The 26242-nt window shown below is 30.2% G+C and overlaps 5 protein-coding genes and 1 non-coding gene across 9 annotated transcripts; 4 read left to right on the forward strand and 2 right to left on the reverse strand.

Moving 5' to 3' along the window:
* Positions 1-1213: 1213 nt before the first annotated feature.
* Positions 1214-7533, reverse strand: LOC101489394 (U-box domain-containing protein 43-like). Of its 2 annotated transcripts, XM_004494785.4 has the most exons (6): positions 7080-7533; positions 6593-6682; positions 4996-6356; positions 3935-4238; positions 2951-3438; positions 1214-2768 (listed from the first exon to the last, which is right to left on the reverse strand). In XM_004494785.4, exons 3-6 carry the CDS (start codon positions 6217-6219, stop codon positions 1773-1775), a joined length of 3012 nt encoding a protein of 1003 aa, XP_004494842.1. In that variant the 5' UTR covers positions 6220-6356; positions 6593-6682; positions 7080-7533; the 3' UTR covers positions 1214-1772. The 2 variants fall into 2 exon arrangements, with proteins under 2 accessions (XP_004494842.1, XP_004494841.1); XM_004494784.4 differs by lacking the exon at positions 6593-6682.
* A 669-nt stretch (positions 7534-8202) lies between these two features.
* TRNAE-CUC (transfer RNA glutamic acid (anticodon CUC)) lies at positions 8203-8275 on the forward strand. The gene has a single exon. It is a non-coding gene; the product is annotated as a tRNA-Glu (tRNA).
* Positions 8276-8378: 103 nt separating this feature from the next.
* On the reverse strand, positions 8379-9525 carry LOC101489929 (ATP synthase subunit delta, chloroplastic). Its single transcript, XM_004494786.4, has one exon. The coding sequence runs from the start codon at positions 9231-9233 to the stop codon at positions 8478-8480; it is 756 nt and encodes a 251-aa protein (XP_004494843.1). The 5' UTR covers positions 9234-9525; the 3' UTR covers positions 8379-8477.
* A 1236-nt stretch (positions 9526-10761) lies between these two features.
* LOC101511212 (uncharacterized) lies at positions 10762-14134 on the forward strand. Of its 2 annotated transcripts, XM_027332806.2 has the most exons (4): positions 10762-11433; positions 11514-11572; positions 12616-13600; positions 13683-14134. In XM_027332806.2, exons 3-4 carry the CDS (start codon positions 12749-12751, stop codon positions 13746-13748), a joined length of 918 nt encoding a protein of 305 aa, XP_027188607.1. In that variant the 5' UTR covers positions 10762-11433; positions 11514-11572; positions 12616-12748; the 3' UTR covers positions 13749-14134. The 2 variants fall into 2 exon arrangements, with proteins under 2 accessions (XP_027188607.1, XP_012569559.2); XM_012714105.3 differs by having other exon boundaries at positions 10762-11572.
* A 2557-nt stretch (positions 14135-16691) lies between these two features.
* Positions 16692-17828, forward strand: LOC101490262 (ras-related protein RABA3). Its single transcript, XM_004494787.4, has 2 exons — positions 16692-17057; positions 17149-17828. The coding sequence occupies exons 1-2, from the start codon at positions 16816-16818 to the stop codon at positions 17591-17593; spliced, it is 687 nt and encodes a 228-aa protein (XP_004494844.1). The 5' UTR covers positions 16692-16815; the 3' UTR covers positions 17594-17828.
* A 3685-nt stretch (positions 17829-21513) lies between these two features.
* LOC101490580 (uncharacterized) lies at positions 21514-24585 on the forward strand. 2 transcript variants are annotated; one of them, XM_004494788.4, is made up of 6 exons: positions 21514-21651; positions 21785-21861; positions 22003-22072; positions 22988-23097; positions 23905-24019; positions 24127-24585. In XM_004494788.4, exons 2-6 carry the CDS (start codon positions 21801-21803, stop codon positions 24209-24211), a joined length of 441 nt encoding a protein of 146 aa, XP_004494845.1. In that variant the 5' UTR covers positions 21514-21651; positions 21785-21800; the 3' UTR covers positions 24212-24585. The 2 variants fall into 2 exon arrangements, with proteins under 2 accessions (XP_004494845.1, XP_004494846.1); XM_004494789.4 differs by having other exon boundaries at positions 21516-21651; positions 21796-21861.
* Positions 24586-26242: the final 1657 nt, after the last annotated feature.

Below are 26242 nucleotides of genomic sequence, written 5' to 3' on the forward strand. Positions count from 1 at the left end.
ATAATATTGAATTTAATAATATTGACTTTGTTATTTAAACACGAATAAAACAACGAGTTTATTTATTTATTTATATATGGGTGAGTACTCTTGACTCTAGTAATAATTATGTTTAATAATTTAATATAAACGATTAATTTCACTAATTCAATTGTTAAATTAAAAAAATTCTTATTATGTATATCAATTTCACATTTATATAAAATTTATTATTTATATTAAATTATTAAGCAAAGTAATTATTCCTATAGTCAATGAATCTTCACTTATTATTATTACATTTGTCTCTTTTTTATAAGTTTCATTTTTTTTTTCTCTTATTAAGAAAAGTTAATAATATAGTTAATGTGTTCATATTATATATTAATTTTTCATAAATAATCCTTATATTTGAATGTATTTAAATATTAAAAGAATTAAGAATAAATTTATATATATATATATATATATATATATATATATATATACTCTCTATGTCTCTTTTATTTTATGTATGTCTTTGTATAGATAAAAAAACAACAGAAGAAAATACATCCAAGGAAGGATAGCAAGAGAACAGCAGCAACATCAATGAAGTAGTACAAAGTAAGTTTTGCTTCCACAAGTTTAGCAATAAATATGTAATACCAAAACAATACAAGCTCAAAAGTCAAGATACTTGCAATTAAGAATAAAATTATATATATATATATATATATATATATATATATATATACTCTCTAAGTCTCTTTTATTTTATGTATGCCTTTGTATAGATGAATATTTTACTTTTGATTTTTTATCTTTTTTTATGTTATTCTATTTTTACCTTTTTTTGTTCTAATTATTTTTTTACTCTTTATTTTTATTTTTATTTTTGAGGAGAGACGGAGAAGGATTTCAACGAGAGCTAAAATTGGCCCACGATATATTTTACTCCCATTTCCTCTTCTTTACCCCTCTTCAATTAAATAGACCCTAAAGTACCTTCCCTCTCATTACCTCCATTGAACCAACCAAATACACCCTTTATGTTCACTCTTTAATTTTTTAATGAGATAATTTGTTATAGTATTTTGTTAAAAGAAATCAGATCCCTTCTATCAATAACATTCAAATGCTATCATTCACTCTAGTTATATTATTATAATTATAATGTCTCTGACCAATAAAAAGTCTCCATTATAACTAGTCACCAAAGACAGTTTTTATAGAGTTAGACCAATGACCACAATAATAATAAACATACATTTTTTACATTGTAAGAAGCACAAAACAAATGAGTTCTCCGAGCATAGAATACACCTCATTCAAGAAAGGGATATTTATTTGTATATTTTACACAAATAACCATTCAATCCAATCAATCCTCAAATGTACACGATATTTAGGGCGTACAATACAAGCCCCCAATGAATCCCCACATGTCCAATGCTAATCCTACATTAATACAACAATAGCCTAAATTGGACGAAGACACTTTGAATACAAGATCTATATGATTCTCAATGAGAAATAGCTCAATGCAAAGCTACAACCTTGGTCACATGGTTACCAGACTGAGGAAAATCAACTTTGTTGTTCTAGCAGGAGGAACCACATCAATATCATTATCATGTTGCTGCACAAATAAAAGAAACTTTATTTGTGAAAGAGTCTCATTTCCTGTCCAAACTTTTTCGTTTGCAAGTTGCAACTGCTTTTGTCATGCCACGGACAAAGAATCAACGGAAGGTTATACCTTATGGTTAGTTAACTTAGCTCTTCAGCACATTTAATTGAATCAACATTCTTTAGAAATATGAAGATTGATCATGAAGCACATTCAAATGTGCCAATATTCGAGCTGCCAAGGATTTCATGCTACCACTACCCCGTTGAGTTAAGTCAACGAGAGGCATTTGAGCTGAAACTCCATATTTCTGTTGGAACTCGTATAGCTGGAAAATCCTTTCCAAAGCATGAAGAGACTTTTCCTGCAATCCAGGGGAAGGGGAACCGATAAATCTTATTATTAGTGGTATGACATTTTGATCGGCGAGCACTTTACTACCAGTCTGTAGCTTTTCCCCTTCAATTAAAGTTAGAAGAGCATCCAAAGAAGTCTCACTCACTCCAGGATCAGATTCCCCAAGAGTCTTTGCTAGTGGTCCCACTGCATCAGCCTCCAAAAGACAAAATGATGATTCCACAGTACATACACCGCCATGAACTAAGCATCCAGCTTCTGCTTGAGCTGAGAAGCACCAAAATCCGCTGCGCTTCGGCATTGGACTGCTCAGTTCATGTGACCTTTTAGAAAATTGAGTTAGGGACAGTGCTGCTAGCTGTTTTGTTGAAGGAGTTCCACTTTCAAGCAACTGTACTAAAACAGTTATAATCCCGGTTTCAGCTGCACACTTTTGCCATTCCAAGTTTGTTGGAATGGTAAAACGACACAAGGCACCAACAGAATTCTCTACCAGCTTACTCTTTTGGATATCTTTGTCTTTCCCTTTTTGGATATAATTACAAATGGTCAGAAGCGCCCCAGCATCGAAAAGCCACTGAGTGATCTGTTGAATTTTTGGCAGATAGTATATTATTCCCATAGCAGAAACAATTTCCTCTTCATCAGATGAAGATTTCAGGATCAGAAGTAAAGTCTCAATACACTTCTGATTCACATGCTCCAGTATGGTGGCTTCCTCACAGCTTTCTACCAAGCAAGAAAACAGCTTCACAGCACTCGCTCGAAGATTTAGGTTTTCATTCTCAAACAACTTGACCAATACTAGAACTGATGGGCACTGCACATACATAAGTAGACTAATTTAACTACGGTATATTATCATATAAATATTTTCAATGCTTAACTATTTAGACATGCCTACTTTGACTATATTTAATGCCTACTTATGGAGGCTAGTGTTTCAGAAGAAGAAGAATTTCCATCTGTGATATGTACTTTTAGTTTGAGGTAGATGCATACCTCTCTTAGCTTGGTCCTGATATATGAAGCTGAGGGCGACTGACACAAGGCATAAAAGGTCTGGATAATGAGTTGTCGCACATCAGGCACAGTGTAGCTAATTAGAGAGAAAAGGTTACAAATATCTTCATCGGATTCTAACAATAAAACTGGTGTCTGTGAATCTTGAGAGATGGTAGATACAGCAAGTTGCATAACTATTGGAGCTACATGTTCGCACAAACTTGAGGAAGAAAGGTTGTGCTGGAAAAGAATGCCAAATAATGGGCGTGCTACACCTTGTTGAATCATTTTGAGTCCATTTTTCTTTAAACTAGATAGATTATGGATAGCTTTAAGGGCAACCAGTTTCATCTGAACATCATTATGTGAGACTAAGTGAAGCAGAGGAGACAGAATACCATTATCTAACAAGATCTCCTTATTGTGATCGGTTGACTCCATTTCTGCTAACATTTTTACCATAATCATCTTCACATCATCGGGTCCTGCATAAAAAAAGAGAAGTGTGTTGTAGTAAAGGCTTGTTCCTCATACCATCTCTGATTACTGATTTTTTTATAACGGGCATTTGCATTAATTATAGTGTCCATTTCTAAATGACATTGATGCAGATCCTCAAATAAATTATTCAAGCGTTACTTGAAGCTCTTAAAAACTGTATATTAGATTATTCAAAAAAAAACTGTAGATTAGAACAGCACGGTTCCTAATTGAAAAAAATCAAATTTAAGAATTATTAATTCTGTAAGGAGTTACATGAACTTCCTAGTGTGATTAAGAAGATTTCTCCTCGTCATTGCATGTAAGTGAATTTCAATATTACAAACACTACCTATGTTGTTACCTTAGTTGTGAGAAGGTGAAGTCAATTTCCATTTTTAAATTCAATCGATAATAATGATAGTGTATCAATCACTGAAAATAATGAAGCAGCAAATGACAACTGATACACTGACTCAAAATTGAAGGTTCAAGATAAACCTGTGGAGAGACGCTGCAGTAGATGCTTGAAATAATTTGCCTTTGCCATCTGTATAACATTTTGATCAGAGCATGCAAGCTTCTCCAATAACTCTGTTGCATCTTTTGCAGCTTGATTGTCCTCACTGCTAGACATAGTCACCAATAGTAGTATGCAACCTTGAACTTTTCCAATGTTTTCTCTTAACACATCGTATTTGGATAGTTCCAGCAGTAACGCCACTGCCAACTTCCTTTCCCCCAAACGACGTCCAAGAGAATGGACAATAGACTCGATTGCATTATAAACATTTGCAATTCTTTCCTGAAAAATCTCCAGGGTTAGAGGAAAATAGCTATGAAATTGCACACAGTTATAGAGGGTATTTGCATGTTTAATTACATGTTAAATAAGACAGAATAAGGGGTGTAGAAAATAGATCTATAATTCATATTAGGTAGTGTTTTCTCTGACTGTAAAGGTCCTAGCCAATCTGTTTTGAGTTTTTATTTTTTAGGTCCAGTGGAGAATGTGTCTAACGTACCAATTCTATTAATTTAAGCATTGTCAATGGTCCTTCTATATGAAATATGTGTGGAAATAAATGATATCAGATTTAGTACACAAAGTGAATTTGACACAATTTTGTAGTGATGCATATAGGCTACAGAATGAAATTTTGCATTAGCCCTGTCTGTAAATGTTTGTAGGCTTGATTTAGGGCTGATTATTGCATGAGGATCTACCTTACATGTTAAATATTAAATTTCTATACCAGGTCTGTTCTTGAATGTAAGATAAACCATTTAAACTCCTTTTAGAACCTTGTTCGCTACATTTAGGTTTTAGCCAAAATGGGAAATTGGATATATCTTTATTTTGTTGAATTATGAATAACTTGTTATCAAAAAATCTATAGTACATTTGTCTTATCAGAAAAAATAGCTGTCTGTTATTGGATCAATATATATTTGGAAAGACAGCTTTTAAACATAGCCAAGCTGCTATATCACACCTTAATAACATAGAACTAAATAATTATTAAAAAGATAAGATCACATAAAGGTTACTAATTAAGTACCTTGGCATCTTCGCTGTCCTTCACAAGCATGCAAAGGATGACAAGGACATGATTCTTTATATCACGGTTTTTTTCAGAAAGAATTTGGATAAGAACTGGTATGTAATTCTCCAATATCACCCATTCTTTGTGCTGGTCCTTTTGTTCACACAAATCTTGAAGAGTTTGCAAACAACGTAATACTTCAACTTTGTCTCCAGATTGGATTTTCTCTCTCATTGAAGCAATTCTGATCATTGTATTTCTATCTTTCCATTCTTCTATTGATTGTTTCAAGGTTTTGTTAGGTCTCAAAATCGACGTGTCCAAAGTAATGAAAGTCAAAGGACACTGTTTATGTCCTTCTGCAAACCACTTTTCAATTGCACTTCTCTCAAATGTTTGCCCTGATGTAGTTTCCACAGGATCAACCATAACATCCCCGGTAATAGGGCAATAAAAGGACTGTAAAGGCTCCAACGGTTGAGTACCCAACGAATTACGTTTGGCGAAGTACTTGAGTTCCTTTTCCTTAGTTGATGAGGCAGTATCAGACCTTTCCAACAAAGCAATGATTTGATCCATTTGTATGGCTTCAGCACGGTCTTTCCTTAGTTGGGCATTTTCAATTTCATTTTTAAACTCTTCAAGTTCTTTTTTTAATGCCGACCGATCGTTTGTAATCCCGAGAGCCTCTGCGATGAGAAGCACCAAATTATTTGCATAGGAGCGGTCAACATTCTTTTCTTGTATTGCCGACTCAATTTTCTCTAATATCTCTTCTTCGGATATGGCTGCTTTAAACTCAGCTGCCTGCATATTGTCACATAACTTTCCAATTTCATCAATTATTCCGGCAGAAAGGCCTGGTGTAGCCAAAGGAATAAGTCCAAGTGCCCTGCTGATCTCACTTGTGTTGTGTTTTAAGCGCTTAATAATGGTTCTGCAGTTCACTAGGAGATATACCTTGCTCGTTTTGCTACATTCTTGAGCCAGTTGCTTTGCATCTTTGACTTTACGATTCAAAATCTTGATGGCATGTTTGAATGTATCGGAATCACTGATCTTTTCTTTCGTCAGTTGTTTTAAGATTGGTGCAATCCTTTGCAAGTAAGCTGCAAGTTCCTTAAAACTATCCTTCTTCACAAGAACATTGCCGGCAGAAAGTACAAACTCGGAAACAATATCTATAGTTTGGGAAATAACTTCCAATGTAGGACCAGAAGTGAATGATTCGAGAGACATCGTCTTGTGACACAATTATTCTAGAAAATAAAATCCTTTCTTCTCCCATGAAACAATAACAGCATATAATGTTGGTAAGATGATTACAATAACAGCATATAATGCTTCCATACCCGTTACAGTTCAATTTCAAATACCTACATCCAGTATGAATAAAAGAAATTCATCAAAAACCATTTCCTAATGATTTTATATAGGGTATTAAGGATAAAATCCACATCATAATTTGTGCACAAGTATGCTTTAAATCTAATTGGAATTCTAATAATATTGTAGAAGTGGGCTCCAAATAAAAAAGGCACTTTTCATTTGAATAATGATTATTGCTATGAGAGAAGTATGATAAAAACCACATATAGTAACATGTACTTACCACTTACAAAGAACAACCACACCCTACTTTCTTATGATAGGTCAAATATCCTAATTTCATGTATTCTTCTCTTTCTTGTAGAAATCATTCCTGAGAAAATAGCAGTTCTCTTTTTATTTTACTACTAGCAATAGATGCTGAAACAGCCATGTTGCTGAGATTAATTGTTGAAAAGAAGGAAAAAATAGTGAATTATAAAAAAAAAATAAAAAAAACATGAACTTAATGAAGAACTAAATTAAGAGAATTGGTTTGACTATTTATTTAGCGCCTAAAAAACGGTAAGACGACTGAAAAACCCAATGCAAGTAATGGCATAATTATTAGTTGACTTGACTTAGAGATAACCAACCAGGTAACCTCTAAACCAAAAAAGCTTCTTTAATTTTTGTTACAACAAAGGATTGTAGCAGCAATTTGAAAGAGTTGATTAACATATTGTAATCATAATTAGCAAACAATAATAGAGAAAGAAACAAAGAGTTACCTTGGGGGTGAAGGGGAAGTGAAGGCATGCAAATTGAGAAGGTAGTTTTGCAAAGGGAAGAAATTTGGTGAGAAAGATGAAGCAACCGGAGGAGAAGGAGGAACAACGAAGGAAAGTGGAAGGGGAAAAAAAGCAACAGCAAAATAAATAAATAAATAAATATGTATAATAATGAAAGTAGATGGTGATTTTAATTTCTGTTATTGAATATTATGACTCCTTCTTTCTCCAATCACTCTTTTGCTTTAACCAATGACCGCTATCCTCAACTAGTAAAGTAAACACAGAATCTTTTTTTCCACAAGCGTGTAAATTTGTAATAACTATTCAACTTTCTTCTATTTCTTTCTGGAGAGAGAGAGAGTTTTGAAAAATAAAAAATAAAGAAATGAATGAATAGTTTTCTCAGAAGAAGGTTTTTAGAAGTTGTATTGGGATCTCATTCTATTCAGGCGCTCAAGCTCTTGAATATATATGTGCATTACATCCTCATCATCTCAACTAATTTTTGGGAGGATCCAATCATATTCAACACACGTAAACAAAGTTTGATTAAGAATGACGACAATTTAGTAGAGTATTGAAATATTTGAATATCAAGTATAAAAATATAAGTAAAAGAATGATTGAATAAAAAAATTGACATTTAACATAAGAGAATTCACATACTTTAAATATTTAAGATTTTCAATAAAAATATAATATTTAATACGTGTTTGAGTGTATATGATAATTTTTAAACTCATCTATAACTCAATATAAAATTTTATCAAAATCATATTTTTGTCATTAAATTATTCTAGTATCATATCACTATTGAAAAATAATTAACAGAAAATGACAATATTATATTATTGACAATATTTTAATTGTATGTTATGTGTTTTTTAAATTACAAAATGTATAAAACATAAATAAGTTATAATTTTAATTTCACAAATTCTAATACCCTAAAAAATCTACAAATTCTTATATTTTCATATATTAATGTTATCCATTTTAATCTTTTCAAAAATAAAAAGAAAAACTCATTTGATTTTTGAGTTGCATCACTTATGTATATGATCCATATGTTCTATGTCGTTCCTCATATATAATGACAGAAGACAATTAACTACAAGGATCCGTTGTAGTCTAGTTGGTTAGGATACTCGGCTCTCACCCGAGAGACCCGGGTTCAAGTCCCGGCAACGGAAATTTTTATATTTTTATATTTTCTACGCGTATTTGACGAGTGAGCAACAGAATCCAAGTTATGCGTATCGAAATCGCGTGCGATTATTTGTCATAAAAAAGATGTGAGGCAAAAGCACATTCCTCATGTATTTTGTAAGGTTGCATTGCAAGCATTAAAGATAAAAATGATACAATCACAAAGGTGTGATTTGATTTGACTTTTCACAAAACAAAAGAAGGAAAACTATTTTGTTTAACCAAATTCCTAACCCTAACCCTCACATCCCCACTAATTTTCCACACGCTTTTCGCAATCCCAAACAATTCATGTTCCTCAATCTCTCTCTCAGACGAAACCAACACAACTTGAGTTCCACACAACTCATCATATATTCTCTCGAACTCTTCCAACACTTCCTCAACAATTCCCAATTTGTTCTTCTTCATCAACATCTTCACCAACGCAACCACGTGTCTTTGAAATTTTCCCTGCTCCACAACCTTCTTCACCGCTTGTCCTTTCAATTTCTCAACCGTTGAGGGGTCAGCAATAAGACCAGAATCTGATTGAAATTTCAATTTTTGGAGGAATTTCAAGAGTTTCTGAACATCCATTTGAACTGAATGGAGGGAATTGGTGTTTTGAGCTATATCGATGATAGCAGCGGCATAACCAGTAGCAGCTTTGTGATGGAAAATTGGAGGAGAAGAAGATGGTTTGAGTTTGAAAGGTGGGGTGTTTAAGGAATTAGAGAACGGTAGAGAAGGTGAAGGAGAAGGATTGTTGTGTGAGAAAGTTTTGGTTTTGGAGGAGGCTAAGTTGGGTATGGAAGTGGAAGAGAAATGGGATTTTTTGGGTTGTGGAGGATGGGGTGTTCTTGTTCTTGTGAAGTGATGGAATTCACGATTTGTTGTTGTTGGTGGTGGTGGGAGTGATGAGATTTTGAGGGTTGAAACAGAGCTTGAGAAAGTGTCCATGGAAAAAGAGAGAAAAGAGAATTATGGAGAAACACAGAAGAAGCTAAGGAGAGGATAAGTTTTGGCCACTGGGTCTTGAAACTTGAAAGCAACACTTTGATTTTATTTTCTTGATGAACGATGACTGGTGAATGGTGATTATTAGGTACAAGGTGATTAGTGACAACTCCAACGTCGCTCCTCTTTTATTCGTTTGTATTTTTACTAAATAAAATTGAATACCATATTTTCATAAGTTTTAAAATTGATATTTCGAAAGTTTTAAAGTTTCAAATTTTCGAAATAAGGACTACATTTCAAAAATTCTCAAATCTAAAAAATTTTGAAAGTTTCTAAATTTGGAAATTTTTCAAATATAGGTAGTTTTAAAATTTTCCTATTTCAAAAGTTTTGAATTGGTTTAAAATTTTGAAAATTCTGAAATTTTCTATTTCTGAAATTTCAAATTGTTTGAAAGTTTTAAAAATTCTAAAAATTGTCATTTCAAAACTTTTGATAATTATGGAAATTGTCATTTCGAAACTTTGGAAATTTTTAAATAATTTGAAAAGAGGGATGAAAAATGAGAAGTTAAAAAAGTTGAAGGTTTTATAAAAGACAAATTTATATTTTCACGTTGATGGAGAGGGTGACAAGTTTAGATGTAGAGATGCGGGTAGAATTCTCAAAAGTTAAATTAGTATAAGACTTGTTTAAAAGTTTGTGAATTTATTCTTTAGTGCTAAGTTTGACTTATAACTCTATTAATTTAATGATGTAGATAATTATGTATCACGTGTTATTCATCTTCATCTCTAACCTTAAACTTAAAATTTATTTTTCCTCAAATTTCTTCTTCGTCTTGTTACCCTATTTATTGTAAGTTAATTTTAATATTCCTGGTGATAATGAGAAACTTATAGCAAATTTGCAAAGAATGCAATGGAGGTTATGGAGTTAAAGCAAATTTGTAGGAAAATGCAAACACAAATGACAAAAATGATAAAATAAAAAAGCATCGGTATCACTTTTGGTCCCTCCCTATTTAACTACACACATGACAGAATGACACATTATAAGTCAAGTAATCGTCATCGTCACTAAGTTAACAATCACATTAAATATTAAAGTAACATACGTTTGGATAATCTATGGAGATATAGACTAATATGAGTTTTTGACTGAGTTATAGACTAAAGTAACAACACTCTCTTCAGTCGTAGATCAAAATAATGGTTTACTTTTTTCAAATCTAAAACATTAGGAAAGAAGTCATTTACTTATCTGAAATTGATCAAAGTTGATATGTCAACATTTCCTTACAGAGAATTATAATAAAAAATAAATTCAATTATGCATATTAAGAAAAATAGGCGGCTGCATTTAATATATAGAATTCTAAAACACAATTAAGTATGTTTCTTAAATTATCCTTCATGGTCAATAATTTCGATTGTTTAGAAAAAGTTATGTAAAAACAAAGTTAAATTTATTTTAAAGATGAGCTTAATTTATATCCGTTGTCAATGTAAATAATTTGTATACTATGAGTTAATCATAATATTTAGATAAATAAATATATTTGACTTTTATCGTAACTACTTCTAATGACATGTTCGTAAATAATTGTGATGAAACAACAATATAAAATCTTTTACACTCACAATGCACACTCTTAAAACGACAAAACTATATAAGTACACAAAAGAAAAACTACACCTTATAAAATTATTTATTTAAATAAATTCAGAAAAAATAGTGTCTAACGTAATTTCAAATAAAAAAATGACTTTAAATCATTATTATTATTATTATTTTTGTAAACAAAGAAGAACGAAGAGAGGAGTAAGAGTAAGTTTGAGAGAGATTGCTAGGTTAACACACGTGTCCTCTTTTATCGAATGGGTGGATGCAAATAACTTCAAAATTCCTCTGTTTTTGTATTTTGATATATAAAATTTTAATTGAAACCACCGATAGACTTGTCCTATTTTATGGAATGGATGGATGAAACTGCAACTCTCAATTCACCACTTTAACTACCAAAATTTGTCACAAGCTGATTCTCAAACAAGGATCAATTAAAGTAGACATATGTAGCCTACATTGGTGTCCTCTTTAGAAATTATTCAAATTCTAACAATTGCGATGCTCCTTCTTACAAATAGAAACTCACTGTCCTCTTTGTTGGAAGTGTCACTATTCAATACTCACTAACGATGTTATCTTTCTTTTTATATTTATTTCCTTTTTTTAATGTTATTTTTTGGTAAAATTCTTACTTTTATATTTGCGTTGAAGGTAATATACACATGGATGAGAGTCTTTAACGATGGTTTGGGATTTTGAATCTCTTACTGGTATGCTGTTTTTTTTCAATCACCGTGCCTATTTTGTGAAGGTGGAGAATTGATTTTTTTTTTTAAATTGTGACTTGATTTTTTTTATCTTTTTCTAGATTGATTTTTCATGTGGTTTTTGCAGTGTAGTTATGAATTCGTGACTTGCAAATTATTTTTTAAAGAATGTTGATTATAATGAATAAGTTTAAATATATGATTCGTCTATATTACTTATGGTCTTATTCATTTTCGTTAAAAAAAAGTTATAGGAACGGATTAAATATTTAAGCTATAAATTATTAATATGTTTGCAAGAAAAAAAATACAATGATCACAGAAATTTCATTTTTATAGTTTGTTTAGGGCATCAAATATCTTAGGACACCCTAGAGTCTCAAGAGAACTAAAAAAATCTTTAAAATTTCTTCCATTTCCTTGAACCAAAACAAACACCAAAACCATTACCCTCCAATCAAACACACACTTAGTTGAGAAAAAATGTGATTACAAGAATTTAATTCCATTTGGGTTTTCACTTTTCATTCATTTTGAAGTGAGATTTAGACAATTGCAAGCAAAGGATTCTTTTGTGCTTAGTATTTGTGTTATTCTAGTTGGAATTACTAACAAAGGTATTTATATTTGTCTTCCGTTAATTACACTATGGGCACCAATATCTACCTTTTTATTACTAGACTAAACCAATAGAGTTATTGTTTGCTATTATTATAACACCTTCAATTCAATGTACTAATAAATGTTTTTTTTTAATATAATAATATACTAATAAAGTCGACACTATAGTAAACGATCCCTGTGCATTTAAGCATTCTACTACACCTTTTCATTTTCTGTTTTTGCTATCATTAGTTTTCATTTTGAACATTCTTCAAATGGATGCCTATCTTTTTTTTTTCCAACAATTTTGACTTAACAAACTACGTTTTTTAGATGATATTTCTAAATTAGAAATGTCTTTTCTAGGATTAGAAATTTCTTCTTCACTTTGCACCCTTTCATTGCAATTATAAAAATTATTAAACTTTGTCAATGTATTTCAGGTTCATTGCCACTAATTTCAAATTCTGATCTTGATAAAATGGATCACATTAGTCAATTGCCTGACTGCATCTTGTCTTATATCTCGACAAAGTTTGGGTTCAAAGGAGAGATCTCTTCTTTGATGTTCTCAATATGCTTGGAACTGAAAATGAACTGCTAGAAAAAGGGTATCTCATTGATGTTCCTAGTAGCTCTACTGTGGAGAGGCACCTCAATTGGGATATGAGTAAGGATGAATTTGTAAAACGAGTAGATCAATTTGTCAAGAACTTTCGAGGTACAAAGATTGATTCTTTCTTGGTGAACTTTTATTTAAAACGTGAACAAAGCAACACTATTAATCAATGGTTAAGTTTTGCAATTGCAAGGGGAGTTCAAAGAATCGATCTACTTTTGCAAGGAAAGCCTTATTATGCAAACGACACTACTCAACTCAAATGTTATAAATTTGACTTTGGCTTATTTTTAGAGACTAATGTTTCAACTCTAAAGCATCTATGTCTTCAACATTGTGTTGTCTTCCCTCCAACCAACCGTGACTTTATTCTTCCATTCAAAAATTTGAGATATCTTTCACTTGAAAGTACAGAAGTGGATGAAATGTTCATTGAAAGTATATTATCTAACTGTCTACGACTTGAAGAGTTTTGCTTATGTTTTTGTGACCTCAATTCATCATCGCTTAAGATAGTAAGTTCATCCTTATGTTATCTCAAGTTTATAGGGTGCTATGACTTATCCAGTAGGATCTTCGGTATTGAAGTTGTCAAAGTCCAACGTTATGTAAACTTGATTTTACTGGATTGCCTTAAACTCATTTCATTGGAGTATGATGGAGAAGGTTTGGATACCTTGAACATTAATACCCCTTTGCTGCAGAGGATTGAAGTCTCCATTTTTTCTCAAGAAGATCTTAATGCATTTGCTGCTCTCTGTGGAACTTTTCCTGAACTTGAGATTATGCATGTGACCACATTATCGATGGTAAGTCATAAAGTGTTAGAAGAGTTTTTTTTACATTTCTGTCTTTAGAATTATATTTTGAATCTTACACGTTCTTGTTTAGGTCGCGACTTCCCTAGAAATAAACCAGCCACTCAAACATCTTAAAGAGTTGAACTTCGTTAAATAATGTTCTTAGATATTTTGATTTGTATTTATTGGTACGTATTTGTGATTTTAATTTTGTAAGTTTACATATCCCGAGTTCATTAAAGATCATAGAGATATTAGGGATGTTCAAATATTATCTCATGAGGAGCTAAAGGTTATTGAATTGGGAGGATGTGTTGGAAATTGGTTTGAAATTGAGTTTTATGAATGTACTGAAATGTGTCCATAACCTTGAGCGAATAGTTATGAGTCCATGTTGGAAAGAACATGATTCATTGGATTGGAATTTTAATCCTGTGTGGTTTCGAAGTGGACGTGACAGAATTAGAGAAAAGCTTCAAGGTGAAGGAGTAATTGGACGAGAAAAACTTGTACTCATATAAATAAGATCAATTCTTTGTGTTTTGTGTTTTTCTCTTATAATATTTTGTTATTCTTTTGCCTTTTTTGTTATACTAATTAATAGAATAAAATTAACAATGCTCGTAATTTTATTGCCATTAAAAAAAAAACGCATTTGACTATTTGTCTGCACATTTAAACAATCGGTGTAAATTTTTTTACAACTAACGATCATTAAACAATATTTTGATGGCAAACAAATTAATTTTTGTAATAGTTCGTAAAAAAAATTTAAATCTATTGTTTATTAATTAGTGTAGATTCCCATGCTGTGCACGGGTTAGACATTTTTTGTTAATGCAATATGATAATAGTTGTATGTTAATTCAAGGTTAGTATGAAAATTAAAAAAAGAAAGATTTTTTTTACTAATGTAGTATGATAATAGTTGTTAACTAATTCAAGGTTATTATGAAAAATAAAAAAGTAAATACATATAATATAATTAAAAACAAATTACATTTTAAAATATGCGAAAATAAATTCATCACACAATTATGAGTAATATATTAAAGAGTTTATTATTTAGACTAATATTTTGTATCAATTACAGAAAATAAGTAAAATTAATAGGCAAAATTGTGTTAAGTTTGAAGATTTCCATTTTATGGGTTAAAAAAAGTTTCTCAAAACTTATTGATGAGAAGATTTTTTTTTTATTTTTTTTTCATGGTTTTAATTTGATTTAAAAAATAAAATGCATTTAACTGGTTTCTTTGATTTTAGATAAAAAAAAAAAAAGGCAAATGAGTGTTGTCTGTACGTAGAAAGATTTACACTAATACGTACTCGCTGTAAAGACAGAGCAATTGTCAATGAAAAGAGTGCAAGATTAATTGTAAGTTTTGATTATAATTAAACGGTATAAATATATAGAATGTGTATAAATTAAATTTGACAAATCGTAGATTTTATTTTCAATTGCTATCTATTTTATTTGCACTTGAGGGTGATAGTTGACTAAAAAAAACTAGTGTTGTTGTTTTTTAATTGAAGCTTATTGTAGTACTACTAGTTGTTTTGTTATGTTGTTGTTTATTGTAATGTTCTTTGGGACCTTAAGAGACAAAATAAAAATATAGTGTGTTTATAATCATTTGAAATCTCCTAGTCCAAACAATGTAGATTATGAAAATCGCAATTAAGTAGTAATAATCAATTTTCATTAAAATCATTAATATTTTCTTTGTTTTATTAGTAATATTTTTATGTTAAATTTTGTATTTATTTATTTATTTGTTATTTTATTGTTTGTAGGAGAAGATTAAAAATTAATTTGTTGTTCAAGATAAAATTTTGACAATTTAGTAGACTCAATTTATTAATATTTTATGAGATTGATATGTACGACGTTATATATTTATTTTGAAGGTCAGTAAGACAATCTTTTTCATTATTAAAAAAAACTCTAAATGTAAATTTTTTCTAGTGATGTTTGCCATCCTTCTAAAAGTTTGTATTTTAAACAAAAAATATATACAAAATCGAATGTATATAAGAGTAGCTTTAGATTAATTTGATCATGTAAAGCAAGGTAATATGAGCCATTGAAGGTGAGTTTTTTTTATTTATAATAATGTGAAATACATGAAACACTTATATTTCAACAATATCAACTGGAAAAAAAATTACATGAAATCAATATATCAATTTAGTAATATCATGTTAAAATTTAAAAAATTTACTATTATTTTGTATTAAAATTTGCTTAATTAGACCTCTAAATATATTGTATCGGTCCTATATTTAATCACTTATCTATTCTTTTTATAAAAATTATTATCGGTACGTAAGTCTAGTTAAAATTTTCTCTATTCTTAACTTTATTAATATTTTTGGTGTATAAAATGTTTTTAGAAATTGTCATTTATCTTATATACCTAACGGTATATATCTCCGATGTGTGCACATGCATGCTAATGTAATTATAGCTAAAATTGAACATTAATACAGTTGTTCTGACAAATTTTAAATTGAAATATTAACACATAATTCATCTACGATACAAAATTTTACGAACTGATACTATCTGAATACAACCATTGCACAGTACTTAAGTTTAAAAAAAAATTGTAATTTATGTTTAACTGCACTGCACTAAAAATTCTCCAAACATTCCTTAACGTCACCTGCATGATAAGAAACTATACCAAAAATTCTCTAAACATCCTCATAAGTATGGAAGATATCTACACAACAAAATAGCTTATAATTGCACATTGTATTATCTTCTCAAAATAAGTAGAAATCTTTCCACTCTATGCTTTCATTTTTTAACTGTGATTGGATATGCCTTACATATTTATCTTTGAATGTTTTATATTTTTCTCCAAATGAACTCAGCTTTCAAGAAGGTCGTTGGAATGTAATAGCGATTGCTAATAAATTGCTTCTTTAATTTTGATTTGTTTATTTGACCATCAAGAAGTGATGATTATTACGGAGGGTGGTACATCTTTGTCGGTGCAAACAGTAAAAAGTAAAATCCCTCAACTTGTGCTACCCTACTTATTATTTCTCCGTTAAAGAATGTTATTTTATTTCTAACATTTTATATTTATATTAAATGTTAGAAAGAGAGTGTTTTTAAAGCGGGACAATTGTATTGCCACTGGAAATTCAACACTTGTTGGTTATTGTGCAGTTCATGTTTCCCTTCATTTCATTCCAACCTTGGGAAGAAAATGAATCAGGAAATGAATGGGGTGGAAGTTGAAAGGGTAGAAGAGAAAATAGATTATGTGTTTAAGGTTGTGGTGATAGGAGACTCAGCAGTAGGAAAGACTCAAATACTGTCAAGGTTTGCAAAGAATGAGTTCTGCTTTGACTCAAAATCAACCATTGGAGTTGAATTTCAAACTAAAACTGTCACAATAAATGGTAAACTCATCAAAGCACAGATCTGGGATACTGCTGGCCAAGAAAGGTTCTTCTTCTTCTTCTTCCTTTCAATATTTCATCTTTCATACATACATAGATACATACATATCCTCATTATGTATGTATATTTGATATAGGTACAGAGCAGTGACAAGTGCATACTACAGAGGAGCATTAGGGGCAATGCTAGTGTACGACATAACTAAAAGACAAACGTTCGATCATGTAGCTAGATGGGTTGAAGAACTTCGATCACACGCTGACACTTCCATTGTGATTATGCTAATTGGTAACAAAGGTGATCTTGTGGATCAAAGAGTGGTACACACCGAATATGCTGTCGAGTTTGCAGAGGATCAAGGCCTCTTTTTCTCTGAGACTTCAGCTTTTACTGGTGAAAATGTCAACTCTGCATTTTTTAAATTGCTTGAAGAGATTAATAAGGTTGTTTCAAAAAGGTCGTTGGACTGTAATAATGGGAAGGCCAATGCTATTATTCATAAAGGATTGGAAATTGATATAATCTCACCTCCTGAATTAGAAATTACTGAATTCAAGAAATTACCTTCATGTTCTTGTTGATTATTATTATAAACATCTAAGTAAAGATACAGAGACAAGTGTGAAAAGTACATATGTAATTTTTTTTTAAATGTGCTTAGCTTGTATTTGGTTTGGCCGTGGAATTAGTAAAATCATGGCAAGTCAATATGAATTTAAAAAACTACACTCTATAATTTTTACAAAATTACATTGGTTCACCGTTGTATGTATAAATGGGGATAATGCGGTAATAATGGAGATTAATTTCATCTCATCCTTGTTCCATGCTCAGAATTGAAGACCACTTTGTTATTCTGATTCAGTTTTATTGAATTACACCAAAGAATTTGGCTTATTGTTTTTGTCTTTTTAAGAAAGTTCAAAGATCTTGTTTCAACAAAAATCTTTTGGTACAAATTTAAATTGAGTTCAAATTGCTTTAATATGAAAATTTGAAATTTAATAATACTAGTTTTTTTTTTCTTCTAATCTTGAGTGTGATGTCATTGTATAAATTTATACAGTATAACTTAGCTGTTGTAGTTTGAAGTTGCTAAAGAGAGTCTTAATTACAACAACAACAACCCAGCTGGTTTGATGTTGAACATTGCTCCCTATCATTTATTGCTTTCATTGATTGGAATAAATACTCGGCCTCAATCGTTATAGTGAAACCAAAATGGACGATTTGGTCAGATCCAGAAACTTTGAGCAGTGACTATAATCTATCAACCTTTGTTATATGTAAATTGTCACACTTATCTCAAACCCGAGATATGTCGGTGAAACATAAATCAACATTTGTTAGTTGAACAATGATTTATAGTTGAGAGTATTTTGAATTTTTTTTTTTGAAGTATACGTTAAGTCTTAATGATTTGACAATTCAAATGTTTATAATAATTTGACGACTAAGATTGACTGATAAAATAAAAAAAACATTTTATATTTAAAGTGTATACATATTTAAATGTTCTCCTTCGTTAATATTAATATATATTTATTCTATATATATATATATATTATTTTAAGATATTACGTATATATTTCTTCAATTTGTTTTGTGATCTATATAAATGGTATTTAAATTATTTTAAATCTATCAAGTTTGTACTTCAACTATCATTATCTACTAAGAACAAATTTATGATCCATCTTTATATTATTATTGTTATTTGGTCTTTTATATATTTATAAAGTTAGATATAGATAAACAAGGTAAGTATTTTCTAGAGTCTGTATAATTGACGCTTTTATCTTTCAATTTTGCTGAATGTTTTGTCATATGCAACTTCTACTAGTTCTTCATCAATCAATTTGACCTGAGATTTCATGATGATAAAATTTTCACTGATACCAGCACTAATGTAGTTTTTGTGGAAGGAGTATTAGAGTTTCTGATTATGCTCTAAGGGTATCCTTGGAAAAACTGTTTTTGTAACTTAAAATAAGCAAACAAGAAACTATGAAGCTTTGATATTGACCCACTGGACATGATATCGACAGCGACAGCGACATATAGACATTGGTAAAATTAGATAAAATAGAAGTAAATGTATATAATGTAACCGTAAGCGTTAGTGTCGTGTAAGTGTTAGATAGTGACACGTCAGAGGCTAGGACGCACTTTCAACTTGAAGTGTCTACGCACTTTCAACTTGAAGTGTCTGTGCTACATAGACGATAAATACTATTATTGTTTGAAATAGGCTTGACTGATTTCTACATCAATACTCTATATTACATTTGATTTCTTAGAATCAAATGTGATCTCTTCTCTATTAGTATCCCAGTATCTCTTTAGTGATGCTTTTATGAAGAAGCTATTTTTTCTGTTGTATCCGCTGTCAAATTTTTGAAGTTACACTTAAACATTTTATTTTTGTAATTGTAACTGGTTAGGTTTGATGGTTGTTGGGGTCATCATAATGGCATCTTTCATGACACATGCTTGCGGTCCGATCATTTTTAAAAGGCCTTGAAGAGTGGGATGTTGCTCCAAACAGGAGCTTGTGTTTTTTGTAATAATAGGAAGTTATGTAAACTACAGTTGATATTTCCTTCATTTTTACAGCTAACAGTCTAGATATGTATTGTTATTATTTTCAAAACAGCTACTTGTGATTAACCTTTCATGCCATCGTTCAAATTTCAATATCTGGTTGGCCTTAGCTGAAAGAATTGTGCCTATGCACATTCTCTTCTTATTATATCAGTTATTTCTGTGATGTGCAAGTTGTTATAGTGTTAAATGATATTAGTTTGTTACTTGGCAATATCAAGTTGTCGGGTCATTTAATTAATTAAACAACTTTGAATGACGACACTTCTTAAGTCTTGGCAATGAGTGGTGAAAGTTGGCTACACATCAACAGCATATATAAGACTCCCTCCGATCATAGATTTATTATTTACTTTTAAAGTAGGTGAAAGTAAAATTAACTATCATAATATTTAAAGCTTATTTCGAAGAAGACCGTCACGGTCTTCCGCTGCAATGCACCTCAACGGTATATATAAAAATTTGAGGTTTCATAACCAAATAATGAAAATTCATCCTCACATTAATTAACACTCATCAATATCACTCTATCATGCTTATACTTATTCCCTATGTGGAAAGTACTCCACTAACAACCTTCAATTTAATACCTTTTCTAAATTCTCTTATATAATCAATTTCTAAATTCTCTTACTAATTGAAGTTCTTATAGGTTGTCCCCCTTGTGTGAGATCTATTTTAAAATTAAAATAAATAACTAAATTAAGAAGAAAAAAAAAATGACTAAAACGTTAACTGAAATTAAGTTAAGGGACCACGTGTGTATTTAGCCTAAATTATTTTAATCATTTATAAGATGCAAATGAGATAGTCCAACGCACTCATATTACATATTGGTATTCAGAAGTTTGCTTAGAAAAAAACATTATATTTATAAAGTATTGATTTAATACAATCGTTATAATAAACACATATAGATAAATAATTAAATTAAACAACTTATGTATCAAAGATAACTGTTCATGATATTTATGAGGGAAATTACATTCTTTTAATAACATATGATTAATTAGTGGATGAAAATAGTCAACACTAATTATATATTATAAGATCTCAAATCTTGACTTGGAATCCACAAAATAGAGATAAACTTATTTGGTAAAATTATTCCTATTACGTTATTGTCTCTTAATCAAATTTAAAGTATCTCTTGTTAAAGTCTTAAAAGAAATGAAACTTTTCAACAAAAATATTTTCCTTTATTTTTCACACCATCTGTCATTAAATTCATGTTGGAAATAAATAAGTTATTTTGAGAATGAATATATCACCATAAATTCATCTTCAAATTTTTCAACCATTTAATAATTAATTTGTGAAAAATGTGAAAGATAATTAATGAGAGATAAAGGTATAGTAATTGATAGTAAAATGTAACTTTAAATTTAAAGTAAAAAGGAAAAATAAAACTTGAAAAACTACAAATACTACCTTCCTAATTATAAGTTATTACTTTTTCTTCACTTCTATACAGATTATTTGAGAGAACTTAAGTTTAAACCATGATTGAAATAATTCTTAATAGAATTTTATTCACCTTTAAAATAAATTTTGTACTACTAGATTATTAAGAATAGAATAAAATTTAAGGTGATGAAGTCAAAACACAGAATACTTTTAATTTCCTGGAACACTTCATACATGAATTGAGGAAGTACTTTTTGTTAAGGAACAAATGAGTACTTCATATGAGCGGGTGAATAACTGAACCAATTTGAGTTTAAGTGTAGGAAAATAAATGTATTAAAAAAAAAAAAAATAATTCCTATCCCATTTTGATGGAATTTATTAAAAATGCTTCTATAGACATAATAAAAGCAAGCAAGTTGATGTCGCAAGAGATACAATCAAGTATTCTAAATTATTCATTCTTGTGTTTTTTTAACAATATATAGATAACAAAAAAAAAAAAATGAAAACCCTAAACCAACAAAACTGAACACCTCGATAAAAAAAACAAAAACCAAAATGCAGTCGCTTTACGTTTGTATAAGAAAATCGCAGTGAAGTCAACTCCCCGGAAAACTCAACCCAGGTATTCCTATTTTTCAACTCAACTCCCTCTCTTCTGTTGACTTTGTAGAATTCAATAGCAATCAGATAGTTGTGAACACTTTGTTTTTTCGATTTCATCTCTATTAGGTTTATTTGAAATGCATCTCTTTTAGTTTCTAATTAGGTGCAATGGATTGGGCTTATGTTCATAAAACATGGGATAAGTGGGCTTCTACCAACATTGGTTCTGGTGAGCAACATTTGATTCTTAATCACGCAGATATACATAAATGTCTTAAGCTTTTATTAATATCACTATTTTTTTTCAAATTTATTTAATTCATTTTATAGATTGACGACAATTTTTTTCTTTCTGATCCTCATATTCTAGGTCATCCTTTAAAAGCTGCTTTGCTGATCAATTATGACCCAACTGGACCATCTCGCTTGTTATCTACCATGTAAGAACAAATTTATGATTCATCTTTATATTATTATTGTTATTTGGTGTTTTATATATTTATAAAGAAGGATATAGATTAAGATAGATAAACAACACAAGTATTTCCTAGACTCTGTATAATTGAAGTTTTTTTCTTTCAATTTTGCTGAATGTTTTGTGATATGCAACTTATACTAGTTCTTCATCAATCAATCTGACCTGAGATTTTATGATGATAAAATTTTCATTGATACCTGCACTAATTTAGTGTTTGTGGAAGGAGTATTAGAGTTTCTGATTATGCTCTAAGGGTATCCCTTGAAAAATTGTTTTTGTAACTTAAAATAAGTAAACGAGAAACAAGAGGCTTTGACATTGACGCACCGGACACGATATCAGGAGCGACACTGGTAAAATTAGATAAAATAGAAGTAATTGTATGTAATGTAACTGTAAGCATTAGTGTCGTGTAAGTGTTGGATACTAGCACGTCAGAGGCTCGGATGCGCTTTCAATTTGAAGTGTTTGTGCTACATAGACGATAAATACTATTATTGTTTGAAATAGGCTTGACTGTTTTCTACATCAATACTTTATATTACATTTCATTTCTTAGGATCAAATGTGATCTCCTCCCTATTAGTCTCCCAATATTTTTTAGTGATGCTTTTACGCAGAAGCTATTTTTTCTGCTGTATCAACTGTCAAATTGTATTTTTTTTTCTCTTAATGTAAACTGAGAAAAGGTGTATTTTATTCTGTAATGTTATCAGTAGCTAAATGAAGACTTCTTTTTATTATTTTTGAAAAATTATGCTCTACTTCTATTAATTTTTTGTTTGCCTTTGTTGAAGCACCTATATTGCATATTGGCATTTTTCTTTTATTTTTCAAAATGTTGAATTTACCAAATTGGACTTTTGAATGCTGGCAGTGCCGAACAAGAAGGAATAAAAGTCGATGTCATTGAATTGAGACATTTTATGGACTTTATCAGACACAATAAACTCCAGACAGAGAGCTTCGAAATTGGGTCTAATCAGTGTAAGCTTGGACTTAGCTGCATTTAGTCTGCATAAACAATTACTCAGTGTTTAGTTTGGGGTACTGTGGTATTATGTTTTTTGGTTCTTTTTGTATGTCCTTATCTGTAAAGACATTTGCTCAATATTGAAGAATGTGCTATTTTAAGGATTCTACCTCATGTATAGGTGTTTATGAATCAGGAGTATTGGAGAGTTGGGCTAGGGTTAACTAGTGGAGTGTATGCGACCTTGATGTTTGTATTGATTGTGCATTGGACCACCTGCGAGGGATAATGAACTGTGTTTTATATAGGCAATTGTGGATTGCACGTTGTCATCTGATAAAAGTTTAAATGTTAGTTTAGGGGAGTTAAAAAAAGAACTAATTAAATTGGAATAATCACGTGTGGCAGTGCACTGCTAACTGATGCATCTTGTAATGCAAGTTCATGTGATTATGGAACACACGGTGCACAATCAACATTCAGATTGAAGTTAAAAATAATATTAGATGAAGCCAATTTCATTGTTGAAAATTAAATTCTATGTCGTCATGGTAGCTTTATGGAATTCATGATGAAGAAGAACTAAATAAATTTGTAGCTGTATGAAATGTTGTAGTAAGATGATTAACTTCTCTTTGGTATTCTACTTTCAGTGAACTGCTTAAGAATTTTTATGGTCAATTGTGTTTATACGGTTTCTGTTAAGAAGTATATGTAAATGCATACGATTCCTACTTCCCACACTTTGTGTGCATTGTGTGTAACTCTGTCCAGTGATATGGTACATTGTAGTTCTTTCTCATACAAAATTTCAATGGCAGACTTGGTGACGTCAATTCATGAGAACTGGTTTGGTGCAAGGTGCATAAACACATCAAAGCCTGCTGGGGAAGGTGCAATTGTTATGCAGACAGCAGCATATATTTTGGTTGCTATGTAAGTATACAATTTTAATTCAGCATGTTTATTATGGACTGCAAAACTACAAATGCACTTTAATCTCTATTTCATCTTTCACTGTAGACTTATATTTAGTTTCACAGATACGAAGGTTCCATTGGTCCGGCCTCTTGTGCTATGGCAGCTGCTGATCAGTTAACTGGGCAATTAGGGCGAAAAAATCTATAGAATGATCCTACTCCTGATCTTTAGCATTAAAGGCTTTACTTTTTTTAGCTCCTCCGGTTTTTGTGCATATCGTAGCGGCCAAGCGTATTGGTGATGTTCTGACGGAGCTATTGCAGATATGTTTCTCATGTTTGTTGGTATTTATGCAGATAATTTGTTTAAATTGTTTCCAACATACCCACCGTTCCATAGAGAAAGGCAAATTGGAAGGGGCGGGAGAATATGTTAGTTCTGCTTCATATGATCAATTCCATTAATGGGTTACTTGTTTTTTCACTTATAAAATGAATAGAATTAAAAGTCACCAGATGTAATATTAGTCCATTCGACACACATATTCTCATTTCTTTAATCATTCATTCTATAACCTTCAATACGAGGCTAATAACTTTTAATTAAAAGTATAACTCTTAATTCTTGTGAGAGATAAGATGTCTCATTTACAACTAAATGACCTGAAGATAAATGCATTTTAAATATAAACTATTTATTTATAATGGGCATAATTTTAGAAGTTTTGTATTATACGTGATGATATATATTAGTTTAATAGCTCTAGTCCTAAATGGGTCGATGCCTTGACAACACTAAATGAATTTGCACTGTAAACGAGATGATATCTATTAAATTTATTGCTGTATGGGATGATATGTTTTTTTGTTATCTAAAAAAAAGTGGTATTTATGAGCCTTAAAAAGTCAAATTTTAAGATGTGATAAATGCAACTTACATTATGAAGTTTATTCATAAAATATTTTTAAAGAATGTTAACAAGATACTCTTTATTATACACATTCCAACACATTATTTTTTATATTTAAAAATTCATGTGAGTTTTACTAAATTATGTGCATTTTATTTAAATTTGAGGAGACTGTGAATTTCAACTAATAAAAGAGTGTGTGACAAATGTATTGGACATATATGCTTTTTTTATGGCTTTTTATTTATTTTATATTTGTTTATATTAGTTTTATTAATTTATTTAAAAACAACATAGCTGAAGCCTTTTATAATGTATAATTTAACACAAGTTTATAAATATAATATTTTAGTTATGGTGATTTAATATTTTCTCTATAATTAAGTTAAAACTATGTATTTATGATAACATATAAATATATGTCATATATATATTATTCTTAATTATATTTTAATATGAGATAAATTCGTATAAATTTACTATTTAAGTTTATCTATATAAAATGAATTTACTTAAAATCTCCAATTTGACCATTAATATCTAAACTATTTGAAAACTGCATGAAGGGCTTACAGTTTCGGCCTTGCTGCACGGATACATTGCATTTTCTATGTTGATTTTTCCCAAGTAGTTTAGCAATTGTTGTCAACTATACCATACATTTCATCAAAAAATCTTCAGAAGAAAACACAGGGAGTTCCTAATGTTTGTTTACAAGACCAATGATTTTCCTATCTTTTCAGTCAGAGTAGTTCAACAATATTAGTGAAAAGGTAAACTTACACTTAGACTCAGTTCTCACTTTTAAAATTCAATAATATAAATTATTTTCATCCGTTATAGTATATTCCAAGACCAACACCATCAAAGTGTACTGCTGCTCTATGAAGCTATTTTTGGCAACATCATAATTCATGTCTTCTAGTGCATGTTGCTCTGGTGTTGAATTCTCCCATGTTTTCTATCTTCTGTGAAGGTTGCTCGTCCCTTCAAAATTCTTCGATCATTTATTTTCTATGTTCAAAATAAATAAATAAATACATAATTAGGTAAGAGTTGACCGATGATAGAGCCAGTAACCGTTTTAAGTCTATAAAAAATAAAATTTGTATTTAATTAAAATAGTTCAAAAAATAATTTTACTTAATAAAAGTATCACAGATTTTGATAATTTTAAAATTAAAACATATAAATATTATTGTGTCTCAATAATATTAAATCAATTAAAAAAAAACATTACATATAATTCTACATATTAAATCAATGTCAAATTAAAATTTAAAAAATTCATTTTATAATTGTCCATGTGTTCGATCGGTCATGAGTTG

Source organism: Cicer arietinum, chromosome 3 (assembly GCF_000331145.2).
Source record: "Cicer arietinum cultivar CDC Frontier isolate Library 1 chromosome 3, Cicar.CDCFrontier_v2.0, whole genome shotgun sequence".
Lineage (NCBI taxonomy): Eukaryota > Viridiplantae > Streptophyta > Magnoliopsida > Fabales > Fabaceae > Cicer > Cicer arietinum.

Bases quoted from the DNA above. Each gene is read 5' to 3' on its own strand.
- LOC101489394 (XM_004494784.4), bottom strand. From the start codon at position 6,219: ATGTCTCTCGAATCATTCACTTCTGGTCCTACATTGGAAGTTATTTCC. The intron at 4,239-4,995 runs GTACTTAATTAG...GAGATTTTTCAG, and splicing joins AGGACAGCGAAGATGCCAAG to GAAAGAATTGCAAATGTTTA. The intron at 3,439-3,934 runs GTTTATCTTGAA...TTTTTTATGCAG, and splicing joins ACTGCAGCGTCTCTCCACAG to GACCCGATGATGTGAAGATG.
- LOC101489929 (XM_004494786.4), bottom strand. From the start codon at position 9,233: ATGGACACTTTCTCAAGCTCTGTTTCAACCCTCAAAATCTCATCACTC.
- LOC101511212 (XM_012714105.3), top strand. From the start codon at position 12,749: ATGCTTGGAACTGAAAATGAACTGCTAGAAAAAGGGTATCTCATTGAT. The intron at 13,601-13,682 runs GTAAGTCATAAA...GTTCTTGTTTAG, and splicing joins ATGTGACCACATTATCGATG to GTCGCGACTTCCCTAGAAAT.
- LOC101490262 (XM_004494787.4), top strand. From the start codon at position 16,816: ATGAATCAGGAAATGAATGGGGTGGAAGTTGAAAGGGTAGAAGAGAAA. The intron at 17,058-17,148 runs GTTCTTCTTCTT...TATTTGATATAG, and splicing joins GATACTGCTGGCCAAGAAAG to GTACAGAGCAGTGACAAGTG.
- LOC101490580 (XM_004494788.4), top strand. From the start codon at position 21,801: ATGGATTGGGCTTATGTTCATAAAACATGGGATAAGTGGGCTTCTACC. The intron at 21,862-22,002 runs GTGAGCAACATT...CTCATATTCTAG, and splicing joins TTCTACCAACATTGGTTCTG to GTCATCCTTTAAAAGCTGCT. The intron at 23,098-23,904 runs GTAAGCTTGGAC...TTTCAATGGCAG, and splicing joins CGAAATTGGGTCTAATCAGT to ACTTGGTGACGTCAATTCAT.